This window comes from Cyanistes caeruleus, chromosome 15, assembly GCF_971803275.1.
Source record: "Cyanistes caeruleus chromosome 15, bCyaCae1.hap1.1, whole genome shotgun sequence".
NCBI lineage: Eukaryota > Metazoa > Chordata > Aves > Passeriformes > Paridae > Cyanistes > Cyanistes caeruleus.
The window spans coordinates 14660849-14681136 of record NC_141715.1 but is presented as its reverse complement, the minus strand read 5'-3'; the positions used below and the strand labels follow the sequence as shown (position 1 = coordinate 14681136).

The 20288-nt window shown below is 38.1% G+C and overlaps 2 protein-coding genes across 2 annotated transcripts in view; one reads left to right on the top strand and one right to left on the bottom strand.

Annotated features, from left to right (window-relative positions):
• Positions 1–18746, top strand: part of INSYN2B (inhibitory synaptic factor family member 2B) — a 29195-nt gene extending 10449 nt beyond the window's left edge. Inside the window, exons 2-4 of the mRNA XM_023936235.2 lie at positions 8505–10641; positions 13308–13382; positions 16886–18746. Coding sequence (XP_023792003.1) covers positions 9266–10641; positions 13308–13382; positions 16886–17072 — 1638 coding nt within the window. The 5' untranslated portion in view covers positions 8505–9265 and the 3' untranslated portion in view covers positions 17073–18746. The remainder of the gene's footprint in view (positions 1–8504; positions 10642–13307; positions 13383–16885) is intronic.
• Positions 1–20288, bottom strand: part of DOCK2 (dedicator of cytokinesis 2) — a 154659-nt gene that overhangs the window by 70020 nt on the left and 64351 nt on the right. The window lies entirely within an intron of this gene.

The following is a 20288-nucleotide window of genomic DNA, read 5'->3' as shown; positions in this document are numbered from 1 at the left end:
CCTTTCCCAAGAGGAGAGTGAAATGTTTATCTACGCTTTTGTGATTTATTTTTGTTAACCATGATTGCACCTTTGCTCTTTGGACAAGTTCCAGACAGACCAGACACAAGATCCACGATTCTAAATGTGCCCAGCAGGATATAAATATATCTGTGTGATACTTTAGTGAGCTACCAGATCACTCTCTCCCCATCTCAGCACAAAATTAAGTGTCATCATCTCACTTTTTTCTGCCATGGGATTGAATACCTTTCAAATATCATAATTATTATCTCACTACATGCACAATTTCCTCCTCCTAAGATGCCAGAGTTTTACAGAATTTCCTTCATCCTCTGTTTCTGTAGGAGTTATCTCTGTGCCAAAGACCCCCAGCTACTGGAATTTCAGCCCTTAACTTGGGGGCATTGGGACTTCTCCAACAACAACTTCAAATTGCAGAGTCTCTATTTCTCTACATGAGAATTTTTAGATTTAAGAAATTATTTACATTAACATTTCTTGAATATTAAGAAATAACAAATACTATCAAGATTAAGAGGTGGTACAACAATTGGTTACAATGTTGACAGTAAAACAGTAAATTAATCCTTTCAGTTTTAAGTTAAATTTTTTTAACATGTCACCTAAGCCCTTCAGGGGCATTTGGGTTCCAGCCAAGTGTCCGGTCCCTTTGTAACTCAGACTGTTTCCAGCTTCATGAGAAACTAAACAAGCTTTGGATAAAGAAGAAATACATATTTTCTTTTAAATACCAGGAGAAAAAGTTGCTTGGCATTTTTTTGAACATTCCATATTCTAGCATTCCTCAGTACCTGGTAGTACTGAGACAATTTTTACTTTCATAATCTGCCCCAAGCCAGCAGTAACCACCAAAAATAAAGTAAAAATAAAATAATATGATTTGAATAGTGTGAAGAACAAATTAGCCAGTTGTTTGTCTTACCCCAGTGGGACAAGTTTTGACTGAATTTTTACTCTATTGCTTTGAAGCATCTATCCATAAATATTTTAATAATATAAAGTAATGCTACACATGGTGATAATGCTGTAACTTAGAATGGGTGTCTCTGTCAAAGCATGAGCTGCAGAGAAACTTTCATTTTCCTGGTGCTCCGAGTAGAGCAAGGTTTGGAGAGCAATTGTAAGGCTACGTTATTTTTCAGGCTATAAATAATTAACTGAAGTGGGATTCTTTAAAATCCTCTCCTCACAAAAAGCAAAGCTTTTCAAAAGCAAGTTCTCTCTACCTTTAGAAAAGGTAGTCAGGCAATAATGATACTACAATTCAAATTTAAAGGCATCTGCCCTCCATAATAATAATAATCTGTGCACCTCACAAACAACATTAAGCTGCAGACTGTTTAAATATACAGGGCAGAAGTGGTGTAAAAATTGACAGAAAAAGTCACAGAGGATTATGGATAAGTTGGTGAAGGAGATTTAAAACACAACTCTAAAAACTACCTTTACAATGCTCATAAAAGAGAATAAACCTACTGCCTTTCTTCTGGATTTGAAGTGAAGTATTGCACAGCAGACCAGACACAAGTAAAACATACCTGTGTTGTCCCTTCCCATTATTCTACTGCAACACAAAGTTACTGAGCTGTTAAATAGACAGACATGATACCAAGAGTTGTGTTCTTACCAAATACTTGTAAGTCTTATAAATCTGAACTTTGAATTTCCTTAGTGCCTCCACTATTGATGATGTGAAACAGAACTAAAAATTTGCAACTGCAGAGTCAGAAGAGAACAAACACGCAAAAATTTATCATGCAATTCTCTTCTTTTTAATTGTAACACTCAAAATACATTGATTGAAATACAAAATACAAGACTGAACTCTCCAGCATCAGTAGGCTGGTGTATTTTGATCTAAAATTACTTATAACTGAGACTCAAAATAAACAGAGCTTTCTCTCTTGCCCTGCTCCTCACTAATCCCCCTCCAGAATGGATAATTCTGGCTCCTGACAGATTGAGGATAGAATGAAACAAAACTCACACAAGGACCTGAGCTACTAACCTTATTGCCAATCATAGCACAGCTCCATTTTGCAACCATTCAAAGAGGAGATGTGCCAAGGCATCAGAATGACTGAGCAGACTACCCTGCAGACTGATAAAGCCTGAGAAAAGCTTCCTCTGACACTGAAAACAGCCAGAAAAGATCAGATTTTTCTCAGAGGAGTCCCCAGCTTGTTGTATCCCAACCTCCATTTCTCCTCCACCTGTAGCTTTGTGTGCCAGAATTTGGGAGCCTGTGGGAAGTGTCAGCCTCTGCAGATGCCCTGCCAAAGCCAATAAGCACAATTCCAGTCTCTCCTGCACTTACTGTCAGCCAGTTGCTGCTAACCCAGTCTGAGCTGCCGTAATTCAATTCCCCCACACCAAAAATGTTTTTCAAAAGCGGCATCCGGGAAGAGGCACAGCCAGGTGCATTCAGCTGGGTACAAAAAACACATCTCTGGAGGAAGAAATAGCCATTTACTCACATTCCTCATGTCATTCACTGGTCTGGAGGAACACAGGTAAATAAAACTCAGGATGCAATTTTAAATCCCAGCCCTGTTACCACAATGAGAGCTGGCACAATATTGCCAGGCAGGTTTCAGCACTTCCACAGGGAACAGAAGCCATGGGATGATGCATTTCAGTGAGAGTTTGACATGGTTTCTTCTCTCACTGCTTCCCCAAATAGCCAGGTTTGTGACACAAGGGAGAGTAACAGTTGACTCCTTACATTTACTGAAACTCCCACATATTGAAGTGGTAAAAGAATTCTGGAGATCCTGAAGAACTGAACACAGAGTGCTTACAAGGCACTCCACACAGCTGCAGCACAGCAGACTGCTAAATACTTTTGGATGCAGCTTCACCATGTCCTTCTTGATCAGATGTGATAAATTTATTGGAAAAAAAACCCCCAGAAACCAACTGAAAGCTAAGGGGCTGCAGCAAGTACACTCAAAACTTGTTTTTTAGTATTAAATAAATACTGTAACTATGAAAACAACTCCACTGTTTAAGTCACAGTTTTTAGCAAGCACTTTATAGTGGTTTTAAATGTTTTTTCTTGTAGCAGTGTCTCAACAGGAAAAAGGTGCTGGGCAGTGGCAATCTGTCACACAAGAACCATGAAAATGCAGTTTTAAAGTTTGCTACTTGGGAAAAATGAGTAAGTTTTTCTGTTTAAACAGGCACTTTAACAATATAACAACCAAAGAGAAAGTTCAAAAGGTCATTTTTATAAATCTGTCTCTAACCAAGTGCTGAGGCCTGCAAAGCAGCATGAGGTGCAAACCTTCCCATGCACAGGTTACCTACAGATCTACACATTACTCTGTTAACATTTTATTAAACCTGAATATAAACCTACAATAATCTAAAGTGCATGCACACTTTGATACAAACATCAAGTACTTAGCAATATTTTTTCAACTGATAAGATTTATACAAGGAAGAGCACTGAAATTTTGTGCTGTGAACCAGCTCTTTGGACACTTTCCAGCTCACAGCCTGTCACATTGGATAACTTCCCTCTCCCTGTAGGCATTCAAGCAGTTCTTCAAGAGAAATTTCTCAGTTTTAAGTACACTCATCTTTGCAAACTAACACTGAAAAAAAATCCAACTTGTTTCTGTATATAAATATGTGACTGAAATGCTTCTCTCTTAAGTGAATAAGCAGTTGTATCTTACCTCCTGACACTAAACCTTGCATGAACAATTTCCAGCATATGCTCTAGAAGAAATACTGAGATAAAAATGTTTTCTAATCCATGAAGATTTTTTTTTTCTGACAGAGCAAATGAAATCTATCATCTTTTCAAAGGAAAAGAACTTCTGTTTTTGTTAAAGAAGAATAAAGGAATTTCAAGTATCATGGTTCTGAAAGTTATTTCAGAAACAAGATCATCATGGTTTTATCTCTTAGTGCATCTTCAGCACTTCATGTGTAATGGCATTGCATCATCTCAATCAAATTATAGGCAAACCATACTGAATTTTCATCCCTAAAACTTGCTGAGTTAAATCCATTCTCTGCTGCAGTAAATATCACAGCATCTTCTCTACCCAGTCTCACCAACCTGAAGTAATTTTCAGATCTTGCTGTAAAATTAATCCAAGACAAAATCCTGTAATCTCTTCCTTCACTGAAATGTTCCCTTTCTGAGGACAGGAGCTTCCATCCTACCCTGTATTCCTCATCTCTGTTAGATCCTCTTCTCCAGTCACCTCGATCCCACCTGGAGGGGACTTACAAAACCCACCAACAGGATTTGCCTTCTTCAGTTCTTTTTGCTCAAGCAAAGTTCCTTCAGCATTACCAAACCACTGCTGCAGGGGAAAACTGAGCACATCCAGGAACATTCAGAGAGCTCCTCTGGGGCCGTGCACACCAACAGGATCAGATATTCTGTGTGCTGCCCAATTAGAGTAAGAAATAGAAGAATGTTACACTGCTGTGCACTGGAGAAAACTCCAGGTACAAAACTATATTCCACAAATTACTCCATCTCTTATAATAAACACATTTACTTTCATAAATAACTTTGTGCTTTATTCTGTGGGACCCAAAGCAATGAGACTCCTTGTTGTGATCAACAACAAGCCCCTGTACACAGAGGCCATTTAAAAATCTCTCTCAGCAGTTTCGTCTTTCCTGTTCCCTGCCAGCTTTTCCTGTGTATCACAATAAGTTGCAAATTTGCGCTTCTGGGGGACTGTTTCTGCTTTATAGGCTCTACATCTTCACCCATTTTCATCTGAAAACATTCCCTTCAGAGGCCTCCTTGCATGCAGTTCCTCTGGAACTCTGAGTACATTTCCATCCATTTCCCTCTGCAAGAAGGAAGGACAGGAAAAAGAGGTAATTTTCGGCATCATCCAATTCCAATGGTTTCAAATCCATCTCTAGCTCTCCGTGCTAGCTGGTGATGTATGTTTCACTGCAGTCTCCAGGGATTTCAGAAGCATATCTAAACTTATCCTCAACATCTCTCATTATTTTGAGGAAAAAAAAACCCAACATGACTTTTATGCAAAGAGCTATGACTAAATTAAGCAGCTTGGCCAACAGCTATTGCTGAAGTTTCTGGTGGAGACAGAAAATGAAGTGAAACAAAAGCAACATCCAAACCAACACACCTAAAACCTTAATTTGGGCTTGTTAAGTGATAAAGGTGCATTTCAGATATTAATGTTTTGTTTTGAAAAATGAACCTGCAGAGGAGGAAAGCTCTGCAGAGGCCAGGCTGTTTGCAGCCACTGACAGGCACAAGGTTCACAGCAGCCCCCACATGCAGCCTCTGATCCCAGCAATAGTTTAGGAACCCTGGAAAGATTTGCAACATGAAGGGAAAGTGAGAGTCACACAAATTTCTTAGAACCTGAGAACCTCCCACCTAGAAAACAGCTTATTATCAAATACAAACCATAATTAAATACAGCAAGCTGCCTCTCTAAGCTGAAAATGTCCATCAAACGCGCACCATAAAAAAATCTGTATTCTACAGGACAAACCACAAATCAGACATGACAGAAAACTGCTGAGTCTGAATACATTATCTTACAGTTATTACAGCTGTCACCTATCACAGAATCAGAGCAGTTTATGTTGGATGGGACCTTAAAGATCACCTTGTTCCAACCCACTGCCATAGAGTGAGTCAGGAAATTTAAAGTGTGGATGCTCAAAAGTGGAAGAAAAATTCCATTAATCATCTTCCTGTTGAAAGCCCCCACAAACTTTTACCTTGTTCCTTTCTTTATTGAAAAGGTTCTGTCCAAACATTTAGTTTCAAGAAATATTGTTTTTAAAACATGCATAAGTGAAAAACAAAATTCTAAAATACATGTCACACTTTCACTATGGGAAAAACATTTATTTTTTGAACAAACTTGTGAAATGAAAAGTTGAGGTGTCCAGCTGCAACTGAAAGGGTTTGAAAACAATGGGAATTAAGTAAATTTTGCCACAAACTGTAGAAAATGCCCAGAACCACCACTCACACATTTGCACTGATCCAAAATCCCCAGTGTCTGTTGCTGCATGGTTATCCACTCCATGGAATTCCCTGTAATCTCCATTTATCCTTTCCATCTGCACTTCTCTACCCATAGCTTCAGCCATTAAACTGAAGTATGAACCAAAAAAAATATGTTTGACTCTCTTGAAGAAATTGGGAAGGCAGAGGCAGGAAAGACGGAAGAAAAATGATATAAAAAAATGTCTATGTTGTCAAACTTCCTCTGCCTGGCAGTCTGACTAAGCTGTGTGTGCATTTCTAAGAACTCAAACCCACAATCCCCAGATTGGAAAAGCAGTTCTATTGCTGTTTGAGGGGGAAGCTTTGCACCTGAGTGTTTTCCAGGGGGTTCACTTGCTACACCCTGGGATGCAATTTCAATGGAGCAAGGATAAGTTTACACTGAAGAGCAACTGCCACCACTAAGAACTGTGTGTGCAAAGCACGTAGACATGTTAAAAATCAAGATTTTCTTTAACACTATCAGCCAAGCCAAAAAGAAAAAAAAAAATACAACATTAGTCAAATTACTCAATACATTGAAAAGAGGAGCATGAAATGTGCACCATTAAAAAATAACATGAATCAGCATGTACCACCACCTCACAGGGCACTTATCCAACAGGGCAGGGAGAGAATGGAACAAAGCCCTGGAGTTCATGGAGCAGGGCACCAAGCACAAGGCAATGTGGGCAGTGCCCAGGGATGGGATGGGCAGGAAGAGGCTGCAGAGATGGATGGGAGGTCATGGAGCCATGGAACATTAAACCCCAGTAAACTTCTTCTACTAAAACTGTTACTACAAGACATTAATTTAAAACTGGCTTGATCTTTTCTTTATGAGTGAAAGAAATTAATAATTTGAAGGCATTTCTATGAAATGGATCCTTAGGATTTTTCCTGCTTCAGTCAATGTCAAATAATAAGCAAAACAAGGACTTTAAATTGCTGTGTAAGGAAACTATGAAAAATTAGATGCTGGGCAAGTGAAAATGTTATTTAAATTTAGTAATTGGCAATGTTGTACTGAGTTGTTAACTCAAGCACAGACACCTATAACTCATTGAAATTCACCAGTCTGGGTTTTAAATCCAAATATTTGAACATTCCTAGCTATATATTTTTTTTTCTTTCAGCTTGATTTAATATAAACAACAGCACCAAAATGTTCATTACAATTCATAGTAAACCCAGAGTATTGGATGAGAAGGTACCTAAAAATCAACAGAGTTAAAATAGCAGTTTTCAAATTAAGAATGCAGGAATGTAGCTCAAATGCCTCAACAGGCAAAGGAGAGAGCTCTCATAAAACCCTTAAGGGCTTTTTACTTTTATTTAAAACACAAAGGATTAGCTTTCTAAAGCTTCTTTCGGAATTTAATTGGGAAAGTATAACTTTTAAAGTAGTCCATCTGCCTGGAGCACAGCAGCTGTGATGGGGAGAATGCTACTGCAATATTTGGATAAATTCTCAAACAGAACCGTAAAAAGTCTCTGGTAATTAGTGGATGAAATGAGAACCCAGAACTTGGCACTGGAATGTTGTTTGCAGAAACTGTTGGACTTGTTTACTGTGATTCCTGTTTCCAGTGCACAATCAGCACAGAGATTTCCATGACTTCATGCATATCACAAAAGTAAAATTTGGTATTAATGCACATATTTATTTCCTCAATATCTTATGTGGCACTTCTCTCTGCAGTGAAATAACCCAACACTCATTTTCTTCTAAAACTTTGTAATAGAATAATATCACATTATTACTTTGCTTAAATTATATTATAGCACCTAAATGTTACATGATGCTACATAACAGTTTGCTGTATTCTGTAACAAGATCTTTCCCACTGCACCCATCTCCTCAATTCTTGTAAATTAACTATGGTAAAATCTGTGCAATGCTTAAATAAAAGGTTCTGAGCTAATGGAGGCAGTAAGGCTAATGAAATGACCAGTGAATTAACAGGGAACAGGATTAATAGTAAATTACCACTGTACTGGGAATTTAGCTGTAATCTTGTACTCAAATCTGAACACTTGAAAATCGACAACTTTAAAAAGAAAAAAAAAATAATCTGAGTTTTGTTCAAACCTCAGCTTGCCTCCAAATTAAAAGTTCACATTTGTATTGTTCAGTTTTGGATATTTCATTCATATCAGGATTTAATGGCCATTTTCAAATCTGACTGCTTAAGTTTTAAAATCTACATTTGGAATCAGATTCAGGCTTATGATTATTTTGCATCTGTTGCATAAAAATATATATATTGGTTTTTTGACCATTGCATTTCATATGAAAAAAACTTAAGCCACGTCAAAATTCTAAAACATTTTTCAGTTTCTTTAAAGTGTCTCATTGCCAGAGTTACAGAAGCAATGACGATGGGAAGTTACTAGGAGACAGCAGAAGAAAATCACACCTTTTTGCCAGTTTGCTCAGCTACAACTGTGGTCTTTTTATTTTCAGGAGCTGCTATTCTGCTTTTTGTGGTTATTCAGCCTGGACCTCTGTCCTGTCCACAGAACTGAGGCACCCTTTGGATATGATTTGCCTTGTGTTGGATATGATCTGCCAGTGTGTAGCACTGCAAGAACAACAGTAACAACTACACATCAATAACTTTCCTCACGGAATCCCACTGGATGCTCTGTTCTGCCCTGGTCATAAGTGGTGACGTTTTCCTTACCTGTTTGGGAAGATTAGTTTCAATTGGACAATAAAAAGATGGCTAAGGAAGAAAAACTATCTCTAAAGAAAGCAATTCAGTTTGGTATTAATGGATATATTCCATCAGCGCAACTATGCATCAGAAATGAAAATTCCCCCCGAAGTTATTATGCTTCTTTTGACTACATGCAAATAAAACACATGTGAGTGAATAAAGCTGGATCCCTAATGGAGAGCTGCTGTCAAAAGAGAACCAGGAAAGCCATAGACTCAACCTTACCTTTAAATTAGTTAACTGAAACAGCCTGTTGCAATTTTGTAATACAGTGACCATGTTAGCTGCAGGTAAAAATTCCTGCACTCCCGAGCTACAAGAAATCTTTCCTTAAATTTTATATTTAATTTACCTTAGTTTTTGGTCTAATCTGCAATTAAATTTGGAAGAGGATCCCTGAAGAGAACATGCCCTTTGAAAATATACATAATAACCAGGAGAATGATCAACTCCAGGAGTAAGGCGTTAATTTGCATTTTAGGAACAATATTAATATACAGGTCAAATGTCAAATGAAATGGGTCGCAGAGAAACACGTTACTTACAAACTTTAAACTGTGACTCAATGGCCCAGCAAAACATGAAAATGCGCCCAGTGCTGCTGAAAAGGAACAGTCTGGACTCGGCAGATTTTATGAGACACCCCCAGCACCGCAGGAGCAAATCCCAGCAAGTTCGGTTCAAGGATGACGGTGTCAGCACCAAGGCACAGCTGGAAGCTCATCCTGCCCAAGACACAGCATTCTCAACTGGAAAACCAGAAATATTTAGGGATCACAATTTTTTGCTAGCTCAGTCTCCAACTTTTCCAAGGGCTCAGAAGGGGCTTCGGAATATTGCCATACAAACTTCTCCCAGCCTCAGGAAACACTTCCCAGTCTTTAAAAGGAAAAAGCTGACGGTAAGCAAGTCGCTGACAGAAATGCCAGCGGAGCCTGCAAACCCTATCCAGGTAAATGGCAATCTTTGTGAAGCAGACATTCTGTCCTCAGAGCTCTGCTACCTGAGGATAAGTAATCACTTGGAGGATGGATGCAGGAATAGCGAGGTGGGCTTGGCTCAAAGGTCATCAAAAGCACAAAGCAATGGACCGAGGTACTCGGACGATTTCTCAGCCTCAGACAAGACAACTGCGTCTACACAGGTGCCTGAATACATTCATGTGAGTTTTCCACAGGACAGAAACGTTCCCCTGGATGCACCAGCCACGACCACAGTTTCGAGTCATTCACTACACTCTTCTACCGTCATCAACAGCAGTGAAAGTCATGAAAACAGCACACTGTCATCTGATTCTGAAAGAGCAGAGCCCTGCCTAAGCAATTCTGTGAGCTGCAGTGAATGGAACCCCCACTCTGCTGCTCGTGAAACGGAGAAAAGCGACCCTGAGCCGCCTGTAGCCAGTAGAGATGCCAGCAGTAAGGAAAGCACTCCCCTGTCACCCCCATCAAATCACAGCTCATCTCCTTGTTTCCTCAGAGACTGTCACCAGGCAGGAGAGCACAAGCCAGATTCCAGCTGCGTGACGTTACCAAGTGACGATCACCCAACAGTGGCACTGGCCAGCAGTAACGCACCAAAACCACGGCTGCCATGTAATGCTGAAATGGAGAAAAATTCCACCCAGTCGGATGTTTCCCAGTCCAACAGCTGTTTAGAAGGATTTCACATAAAGTCTTATCCGCCAAGGAATGAAATAAACCCGCAAAGCAACAAAGAGATTAACGAAATAAATCAAATTCACTTGGCACATGGCGAACTCTGTGCCCTACAAGGCAGGCTGCAGTCTGTAGAAGAATCCTTGCAGTCGAACCAGGAGAAGATTAAAGTCCTTTTGAATGTAATCCAAGACCTGGAAAAATCCAGAGCCCTCAGTGAAGGGTATGGTTCATTTTTAATATTAGTAATTTATCAGAAGTGTAAAGTATATATTAGCATTCTTTTAACCTTTGCTACTGAAAAACAAGGCTCTTCTGATATTTAAAGATGAGTTTGCAAAAATGTGTCTTACACCCTTTTTGTGGTATTTGGGCTTCAGCAGAGGAGCAAGTCCCTTCATAGCTTGGCTTGAGCTGACACTGCCTTTACTAAATCCAGTGCAAGACCCAGCTTAACAGCTTTTTTATTTAGATTTAAGGTTTGCAAAGCATGGCAAGGTCAGATACACACAGAGTGCCAGACTGAGAACTAAGGACAGAGCAGGTGAAGGGTGTCAGCAAGAACTCACTTCAGACTCTCAGGTTTCAGAGTGGCTCCCTTCTGCACCCCCATAGTAATGTAAAAAACCCCTGTATTTATTGTCAGTATGGTGACACAGGGACTGTGCCAAGGCTGCAAGCAGTATTCATGCATTATTATGCATTATTAATAATAATGATACCATAAATGCAACTAACATCCAAAGACTGGAGAAAGTTAAAATAGAATTATAAATATTTTTTATGCTCAAAACAGGTTTCAGTATATCCCAATAGAGCTTTCCAAACTATCAACAGCAGCTCTTACAGTAATTGCATCTAGGACACACTTTAAAGTTCTGTTTTGTTTTTAAGTAGCATATCCTTCAAACAATTTATCTTTGAAAAGCTCAGAAATAAATCAAGGGAATAAAGGCTCCATTTTATTTTTTAAGGGAAAAAGAGACTATGCTACCATAAATTTAATCTTTAGCACAGGCACCTCATGCATGTAGGTAAATCACTTATGCATGCAAAACTGTACTCTTAATTTAAAAATTAGATCATGTGTATCAGTTGTACTTACTGATTACAATAATGACCAAATCAGATAATTTTCCACGTTTCCACAATGCAAATACCACAAGAAGGCTGCACTGAGGGCTTTGTGTAGGTGCAGTTGAAGAAAGAGCCCAGAGCACGATGCTGCTGTGCTCACACCACCCAGCATCAGGGCTTTGCCCTTGTTCCCATGTGGGCAGAACTCTCAGGGTAGAACTAACTGAGGCCAGAATTTCATATACCCCAATATTCTTACAGCTTCTGAAGGAAAAAAAAAAAAAATTTTAAAAAAAATCTATTTTGAAGAGTTTTTTCTCTTTCCATATATTTTATCTTGGAACTGAAGTTCTTTGTATTATAAAAAAGAAATTTGTATTTCTGTTGAATAAATTTACAACTTACAATTAAAATAAGAATTTACACTCATTAAAAATTGAAAATAATATAAATCAAATTAGCAAGTGGTTTCACTCCATACATATTACCTTTTTTTAATCTGGAAACCTTAACTGGTAATGTCCTTCTGGCTGTTAGCATGAAAATACTTTCATTAGCTTCCACTGTGCCCACATAAATTCTTGTTCTATATAACATTTTACCCATACAATTCAGCTACCCTCCCTCAGAGACTTGCTCCATATGATTTTCTAGCACCAAATTTGTAATAGCCTAAACACAAGAGACAAAATCCATGTAGACAGACTAACAGCAAAAATGCAAAAAACATTTCCAACACTCCAACCCCCAAAAATTCAGGTAAGAGACAAGATTCAAGGCAGGGATCCAAGTCTGTCTCAAGTTTGAGCAGTCACTGTTCTGTTGTAATCTCCATCCAGACAGCACCTGTGGTTCCTTAGGAAGTGACAGAAAAGAACCACCCACTCCTTCTCCCCTGCATGCAGTTCTCTAGGGGAGAACCTAAATTTCAATTACATTTGCAAATCTGCCCATAGCAAAGACTAATTTGCAGTGAAGCATGGTCAGATTATCCAGCAATATTTATAATCCATTTCTGTTCAGTTACCACATGGCTGAACAGAAAAAAAATTGTCAAATATCTTGAAGTGTCACTCTGATATTCAATGAGAAGCTTTAATGCACCTTGGCAGATTCATCTCATACTAATGCTGAATGTTCCAAGCACTTGTATTGATATCACAACAATGCACATGAAGATCTCTCATTTTTTCCAAAACAATCAGAAAATAATTTTGGTACCAGCTGACCTCCCCTAATTGAAATAAAACTTGTTAAATATAAGTGTTACACTTTCTTCAGGCATAATGAGCCACCAATCTCAACCTGTTTCTAATGCACATCTCTCCATCATAAAAACATTTCAGCTCTAGTTAGTGTTAAGCATGAAAACCCACTTTTCTTGTTTCCTCAATGCTACAAATTTGTAACTTATCAGCAGTAAAAATATGACTTGGTTATACTCAAATTAGGAAACATGGAAAGGGAAGACTGGAAAGCATAAGGACAGAGATCAGACTGATTTAGCAAACAGCATGAATTTTCAAATATTTGAAAGTGTGTTTGTTAGAAGCAGTCTCATGTCTGAGTGTTTTCCTAACAAGTGTTCATGCAAGAACCAGCAACCAGAACTCTTAACAGCATGAGGTGGCAAAGGTGCAAGACAAGGCTCATAGGGTTTGCTTTTAAAGAAACTTCCCAACGTAGAATTTGACACCAGAATTTTTAGTAGGGCTGACAGAAATGGTGACTAGAATGGCTTTTGTTCATAAAAGATTCCAAGCTCTGTTATTATCTGTAACTCCACGTCTCATGAACTGCTCTCTGTTCCAGGCGAAACTTCTACCACACTGGGCAGGACCTCAACAACTGCAGCACCTGTCAGAACACGGCGTGCATCATTTACAGGTACCTTGCTCCTCACACAGCTCTGTGCTGCCTGCACATCTCTCAGTTGCACAAAACAGTCTTTTTGCTCACACTTAGAAAATGTCTCAACTGTGACTAACCCAGTTTTTAAGAAAAGACCAAGTGGTTTGTATGAGGTGCGTGGTTCGTTCCCCAAGCAGGAAACAATTCACAGAGGTGTTAGCTGAGGGAGAGACTGGACTTGGGAGAATTCAAGCAGAAACTTCCCTCTAAAGCTTCACAGTGTTATCCCTGGCACGCTCTGTGATGTAATAAACAAATGCAAGTAGCTACTAAAACCAGTTATCATAGACAGTATTAAATGAAAACCTGTGATGCCATTTCTGATGATGAAATTCCTCCATGTGATACGTTTTTAAAGCTGGGCTTTCTGTAATAACTTTAGATTTTTGGAAAAGACAAACTCTCAGTTCTCTGAATGCCAGTGAGCTACAGCTACAGTTCATGTTAACATGCCAAACAAACCCAAAATTCCCACACTGTTCACCTCAGTTGCTGTTAATTTCAGAGAGTGCAATTTGACTGTAGGCTACTTCAGATTTCAAGTGCAGTTTATGCTAAACTCTTATGGCCAGCAAGCTTTGCAGGGCCGTGTTCTGGGAGCTGTAATGATCCAAAAGCTGTGTCTGTACAAACACACTGTGAGAGCCTTCAGCTGCCCAGACACCAACCCCAAAGCCAGCAGGTACCAAGTCTTGCTTGTACTGCACGTGTGTTTTGTCCACTCAGTAAGGGAATTTATAAAGACATTATCTAATCTCTGCAAGCTCAGTTACGAGGCAGAAAACCCACATCTTGAGTTTTGATTACATTTACAAGAAAAAAGGGTAGGAGAATTTCTCTTTGAGGCTGAAACCTTTTCCTTTGTTTCAAAAAACATGGCAGACCATTATCTTCAACAGTTTGTAATCACTATAGCATTAACTTTTAAAAATGGAAATAATTAATAGAAAATACTCACACAGGTTCTGCATGAACCAAATTTAGTAAAGAGCTTAATAAACTAGACAGAGCACCCATTATTCAACATGCAACTCAGTCCCATACTGATGTCCTAAACCTCTGGTAATGAAATTTCCAAGCAATTAACATGTCACAAATTAAACACCACAACTCCTCTGAGACAAAGCTGTAGGTCTTCTTCACAGCCCCCTGCATAGTCTGGGAAGTTACATGACTTATCCAAGAGCACAGACTGGATCCATAGAAAAAAAAAAAAAAAAAAAAGATAAAAGATTTCCTTTACTTGATCATGGTCTCTGAATAAACAATCTCTGTGTGTTTTATGGGACTAGACATGAACAGGCCACTCCCCAGAATTTATAGGGAATTTTACAGACTACCCTTGACCACAGGATGCTTTCTCTCTTTGGAAAAATACCCTGTGTTTTTAAGGTTACATGGTTTCAGTGCAGGATAGATCTTGGACAACAAGCACAATCATTCAAAGGAAAAAACAGAGGAAGTAAGAAAACATTCAGGGACCTTTTTGATTTACTAGGTAGTTTGCAACAACAATGTTGCCTGGGGGCTCACACTGCAATGATTAATAGAACATGTACAGAACACAGGTGCTCTAAAAAGTTTCTACTTTTAAGAGACAAGGAGGAAACAGTAAGGAAACAATAGTTTTTGATTTACAGAGGTGTTCCACAGGATGTGGTTATGAAAAAAGCATTCTGAGTGACTAATATTTGAAGTTCATTAGACAATATCCTGAAAGGAGCAATTGTTATCAGTGATTGCTCCAGAAAAACACGTGCAATTCCTGTGTTTTATGTGCCTGAAATGCCCATGCAAGTATTTTCCCTAAGACAGCATCACAGTTGTGATTATAAAATCAAGTGTTTTATCTTTCTCCCAGTTTTCCTGCTCCTAAAGAAGCTCACTCCTCCCTGATGCAATCCTGCACATGCCAAGTGCTGGGTTGCTGTCACTGAACCATCTTTATCACACACAGTCCCTGAGTCAAACAATGCATTAATCTCACAGAAATCCCCGTGTGGATTACACTGATCACTAAAGTAATAAAGAGCTTTTCAGCCTAACAGTGACTGTAAATTCAGCTTTATTAACTACCCAGCAGGGATTCCAGGCTTGGGATTTTCCATCTAGACCATGTAATAGAAATGTTTGTATTGTAATAAACAAATGCAAGTAACAACTAAAACCAGTTATCATGGACAGTATTAAATGAAGACTGAATTGACCTCCTGCCTCTGGAGATGATATCTCCAACATTAAATTAAAAATTCTGTAGAAGGGAGGAGAAAAGGAACAAGAGCAGATGCTGCCCTTATGTATTCTATAAACCCAGCATTTCATTCTCCAGCGCCCTTGCTCTGTGAATATTGAAAGGTATTAAGTTGCAGTTTTAGCAATAAGCTGATAAAATGCAAGAGGCACTGATTTTATATCACTTTCTTCTGCTTTTTTTATATTTATTTTGCATTGCTTCTTGTTCAAGAGATCCTTCTACTCTTTTCTAACTGAAAATAATCCTCTTGCTTCCTTTTTACCCATTGAATTTTATTACTTCATGAAAAATCCCAAGACACGTGAATTAAGGGAAATGATCTTCCAGTTAATTTTAGCATAGTATTTAATGTCGTTTATAGATTTTATATAAAAATACAATTAAAAGCTTGTAAAGATTTGCACATTTACTAACTTTTACAGATTTCTTCTGATCAGTGCCAAAATCAGCTTCAGAGCCTTGAAGTGGCATCCCAGCCCCTTTAAATAATGCTCTTTTCCTCCCACAATGGCAAATACAACCTTTCCACTCTCCCCTAAAATCTTCATAGCCAACAAGGCTGATACAACTCACTCTCCTGCCCAGAAAAGATGATTCAAATAAGGAAAATGCATACAATACTGCTTTATACCTGTCCATGCTGCCTCTTTTGAACCTCACATTTATTTCTATGCACTCATCTGCTGTTACCTAATTATCATCTTGGCTCTTGTTTGACATCAATAATAATTAGGGCTTTCAATTGAGGAAATGAGTTCTACTGTCCTCTTAACTAACACCACGTATCTCAAAGACTTACATGCTGGCTTAATTTCATATATTTTTGTTCCTAGCCTGTGTCCTAGTGGGTGACACTCACATTTAACAAAGTTAAGCATGTGAGAGTTTTTAATTACAAGCATATGAATGTTGGATTATGGGATCAAAATCTGACCTTTGAATAAAATTGAAAGAGCATCCTAGTATATTTTTATTTTTGTCCTGTCTTTTTGGGCACAATGTTGGAGTTCTTAACTCACATGAAGTAAAATTTTTTGCTAAAAAAAAAATAAACAAGAGGTGAACTTGTTTTCAAAGGAAAAACTCCTAAATGCCCTGTGTTTTCCCCAGGCTGTATCACTGCACAACACCAAATTATTCTGATGAGGGAAGCAGCCTTTGACATGTTCTTTAAAGGGGGAATTTCTCACTTACTAGCATAGGTCTCTCAATTTTTTTTCCATAGTGTAGAATATGACTTCAGACAACAAGAAGGAAGATTTCATCAGATTTTGAAAACACTGGACAATGCAGAGCAAAATCCAGCTCCAGCTTCACCTCAGAAGCCTCCACCTGACCCTCCAGCTCCCGAGAAAAAGGAGTTAAGGAGAAAAACAAAAAAGGTGAAAAGAAAATGCTTCTGGTGGATTTGACTTCCTCATGCATCCTTTTACATTTCAAAAGACACTGAAACAGAAAGAGCCTGAGAGCACACACCTGAAAATGTGCTATTATGAAATCAAAAAGGTTAAGAATGTTTAATTAGTGTACCTGAAAAATCAAAATAATTGAATTTAATTAAATCAGCTCACTGAATAAAGGTGCATGAAGATACAATTTTCAAGAAAAGGAATTGTTTCTTTCAAAAGGAAGTTCTCATTTTTTTCCAAGGACACTTTCATATGCTTTGTAAAGACCTTTTTTTCAACTTTCCAAAAATAACAAGTTTTAAATCTCTACTTTAAAAAACAATGGTAGACAAAGCTAAGCATGTCACATGGCCTTCATTTCCCATTTATAAGCAACATGGACTAAAAGGAAAAAAAAACTTCATCGAGCTTTGAACAAACCACATCATCAAGAACAAATTCAGGGAAACCTAAATTGTTCAAACAAATCTCTCCTCACAGGAGACAATTATAATTATTTCATATCCTCATTGAAATAATTTTGTTGCTGTCATCTAATATTGAACAACAAACAAAAGAATTTCAGCTGAAGTTTTAACTCTATCCTTTTCTTTGTTCATTATAAAAAGCCACCATTTAGAAGTTTCAGCCATTTAATGGACTTCTCTGAAAAGAATTGGGGAGTTGTAAAACAAGAGAAGGTCACAGTAACTCTTGTCTTAAACCCCTGCTCAAGCAAGTTCAGTGAATTTGAGTTGTGAGTATCTCCAAAGACAAGAATCCTCAGCTCCTTGGGAAAGGCTGTTCCAGGGTTTTTCCCTAACATCTACTCTGAACCTCCTGCATTCTGGTTTGTGTCCACTACACCTGACTCTGTCCAAGTACACCTGCCAGAAGAGATCCATGGATAATGAGTCCTCTCTCCTAAATCTTCCAAAAGACTGAACAAACCCAATTTTCATTGCCTCCCATATCCCAGGCTGCAGCCACAGCCGTCCTGCTGGTGTCCCTGCACTCAGCTGATGTCTTTCACACACCTGGAAGCCTAAAACTGGACACAGTCCCTCAGAGGTCATCACACAATTGCTGGATAAAGAGGAATAACTATTTTGGCTACTGTCTTACTGAATCATTTGCCCAGTCCATCCATTTAAGACCTGTACTGCTGTACCAAAATACCCCAATATTTTTTTTCGCCTTAAGATGTAAATTAATATATGATGAAAAGTTGAACATAATAATAATATTTAGTGAACTGATCTGTATTACACACAAAAAAAAATAATTATATATGCTGAAAAGATTTTATCAAATATCAATGCAGCTACTTCTTTCCTCCAAAAATACTCAAGTTACCATTAGCACCACTGGGTGTGCCAATGGAGGCCAATTTATGATTGGTGATCCTATTATTTTATTCATGAAAACATGATCACCTTTCATATGGGGGGCAGGGGGGAAAAGGTTTTCCAAAGCAAGTTGAGTGGAATGTACTACAGACCTTTTCTTAGAAGTGGCCCTGGTTCAGGGTATTCTATAGATTAAACCCTGCATCTTATTTTTCTAAGTCATCCTGTGTTAATTGTGCAATGTTAGTTTTAAATGTCTGTACACTTTTTGTACATTTCTGTGTTCCTTGAATTCTTAGGGTTAATTGCACATTTGAAAATACATTAAAAATAATTTTGCACAGAAGAATTTTGTCTGGAGGAACTAACTTCTTTATAAAATGAATCTTTTAGAAGAAAGTATGCAATATTCCATGGCTTAATTTATCAAAATTCTAAAGGACTGACACTTAAAAAACATTTCTATGTTAATTTCAGTTAGTACAGAAATGACAGGAACAAAACTGTTGTTATTTTAGAGGCTTTTTAGAAGGAAATTTACTTTTTACTAACATATCTTTAGATTCCTCTAGTGAGACAGAAAAGCTCTTCAATAATAGGTTGTGGTTATAAAAAAGGTAGGAATTAAATGACTCCATCAGAACACATCACTATGTTACACTCAAGTACATGCACTGCTTGTGCTGCTGTGCCAACACCATTGATTCCTTTTTGGCATCAGTCTCTACAATTGATGCAGTGAAGGATTTACTAGTGTAGAAGTAATTCTTGTGCATTAAAATAACATATTAAGACCAATATCCTCTGTGGTAAAGTATAATAATGAGCAACACCAAGAGCTTTAACACTAGTAACAAAAGCAAGGGTTTTTTCTGTATTGACTTTTTATTAAGTTATGATACAAAAGTAACTTTTTTGCCTTTCTTTTTGTTGACAAGCACAAAAAGTGCTCATTTTAAGCTATCTGATTTTGGGTTTGCTCACATTATGCATATGATGCCTTCAATTTATTTTCAAAGATAATTTAAACAAACCACAGCACTTTGGTTCACCACATAACACCAATCAATTCCTGTGTCAGGAGAACTATGAAAACTCCTTTCAGTTTAAGAAAGTTCAACCAAAGGTAGTTATAAGTAAGGCTCTAAGTCTTATGACCTGAAGAAACATCAATACTCATAAAAATCTGAAATACACTGATTTAAGTGCTTACAGGTTTCATATTTTAATGCCTGAGCTTGATGGGATTCAGAACCATAGCCAATTTTTAATCCTTAATCTCCCAGTCCCAATTAGCTGCTGTTTTCCAGATTCCTGACTTGGTGGATTTTGATTTTGCTCTCAGTCAGTAAAGTCTGGATATGAAATTGTGTTTGTGCCTTTGCCCACGGAGCAGTGGGGAAGGGCAGGAGGCTCTGGGCCAGCCAAGCCTCAGCCAAGCAGGAACAGCCACTTCTGTCCCTGCTTTCCCTCTGCCCAGAGTCTTCAAACTCACCCCCTTCAAGGACAGGAAATATGGAATTCCAATGCTGTGAAAGCATTTTCCTTTCTACTGCAAGGAGTTTTTACCCCCAGTCATTCCCACAGTGCTTGACACTAAAAAGGTTTTCTACATCAAACTTGAGACAACTTTGGAAAAAAAGACTTGTCCCACTGAAAGGTGTTGGTGGGGAGGTGTCAGTCGTGGATACATCAAGAGCAGGAAAAGGGAATTGCTGTTTAGCTGCTGTTTTGTTTAGATTTTAAAATGTGCATATCTTAGCAATATAAAATAATTAAAATTTAAAGCTTTGTGACACATAATTGGAGAATCTTGGCTATATGAAAATACGATATGAAAGGGTTTATGGGAAATATGATATTGGGGTTTTTTTTTAGTAATTAATTATTA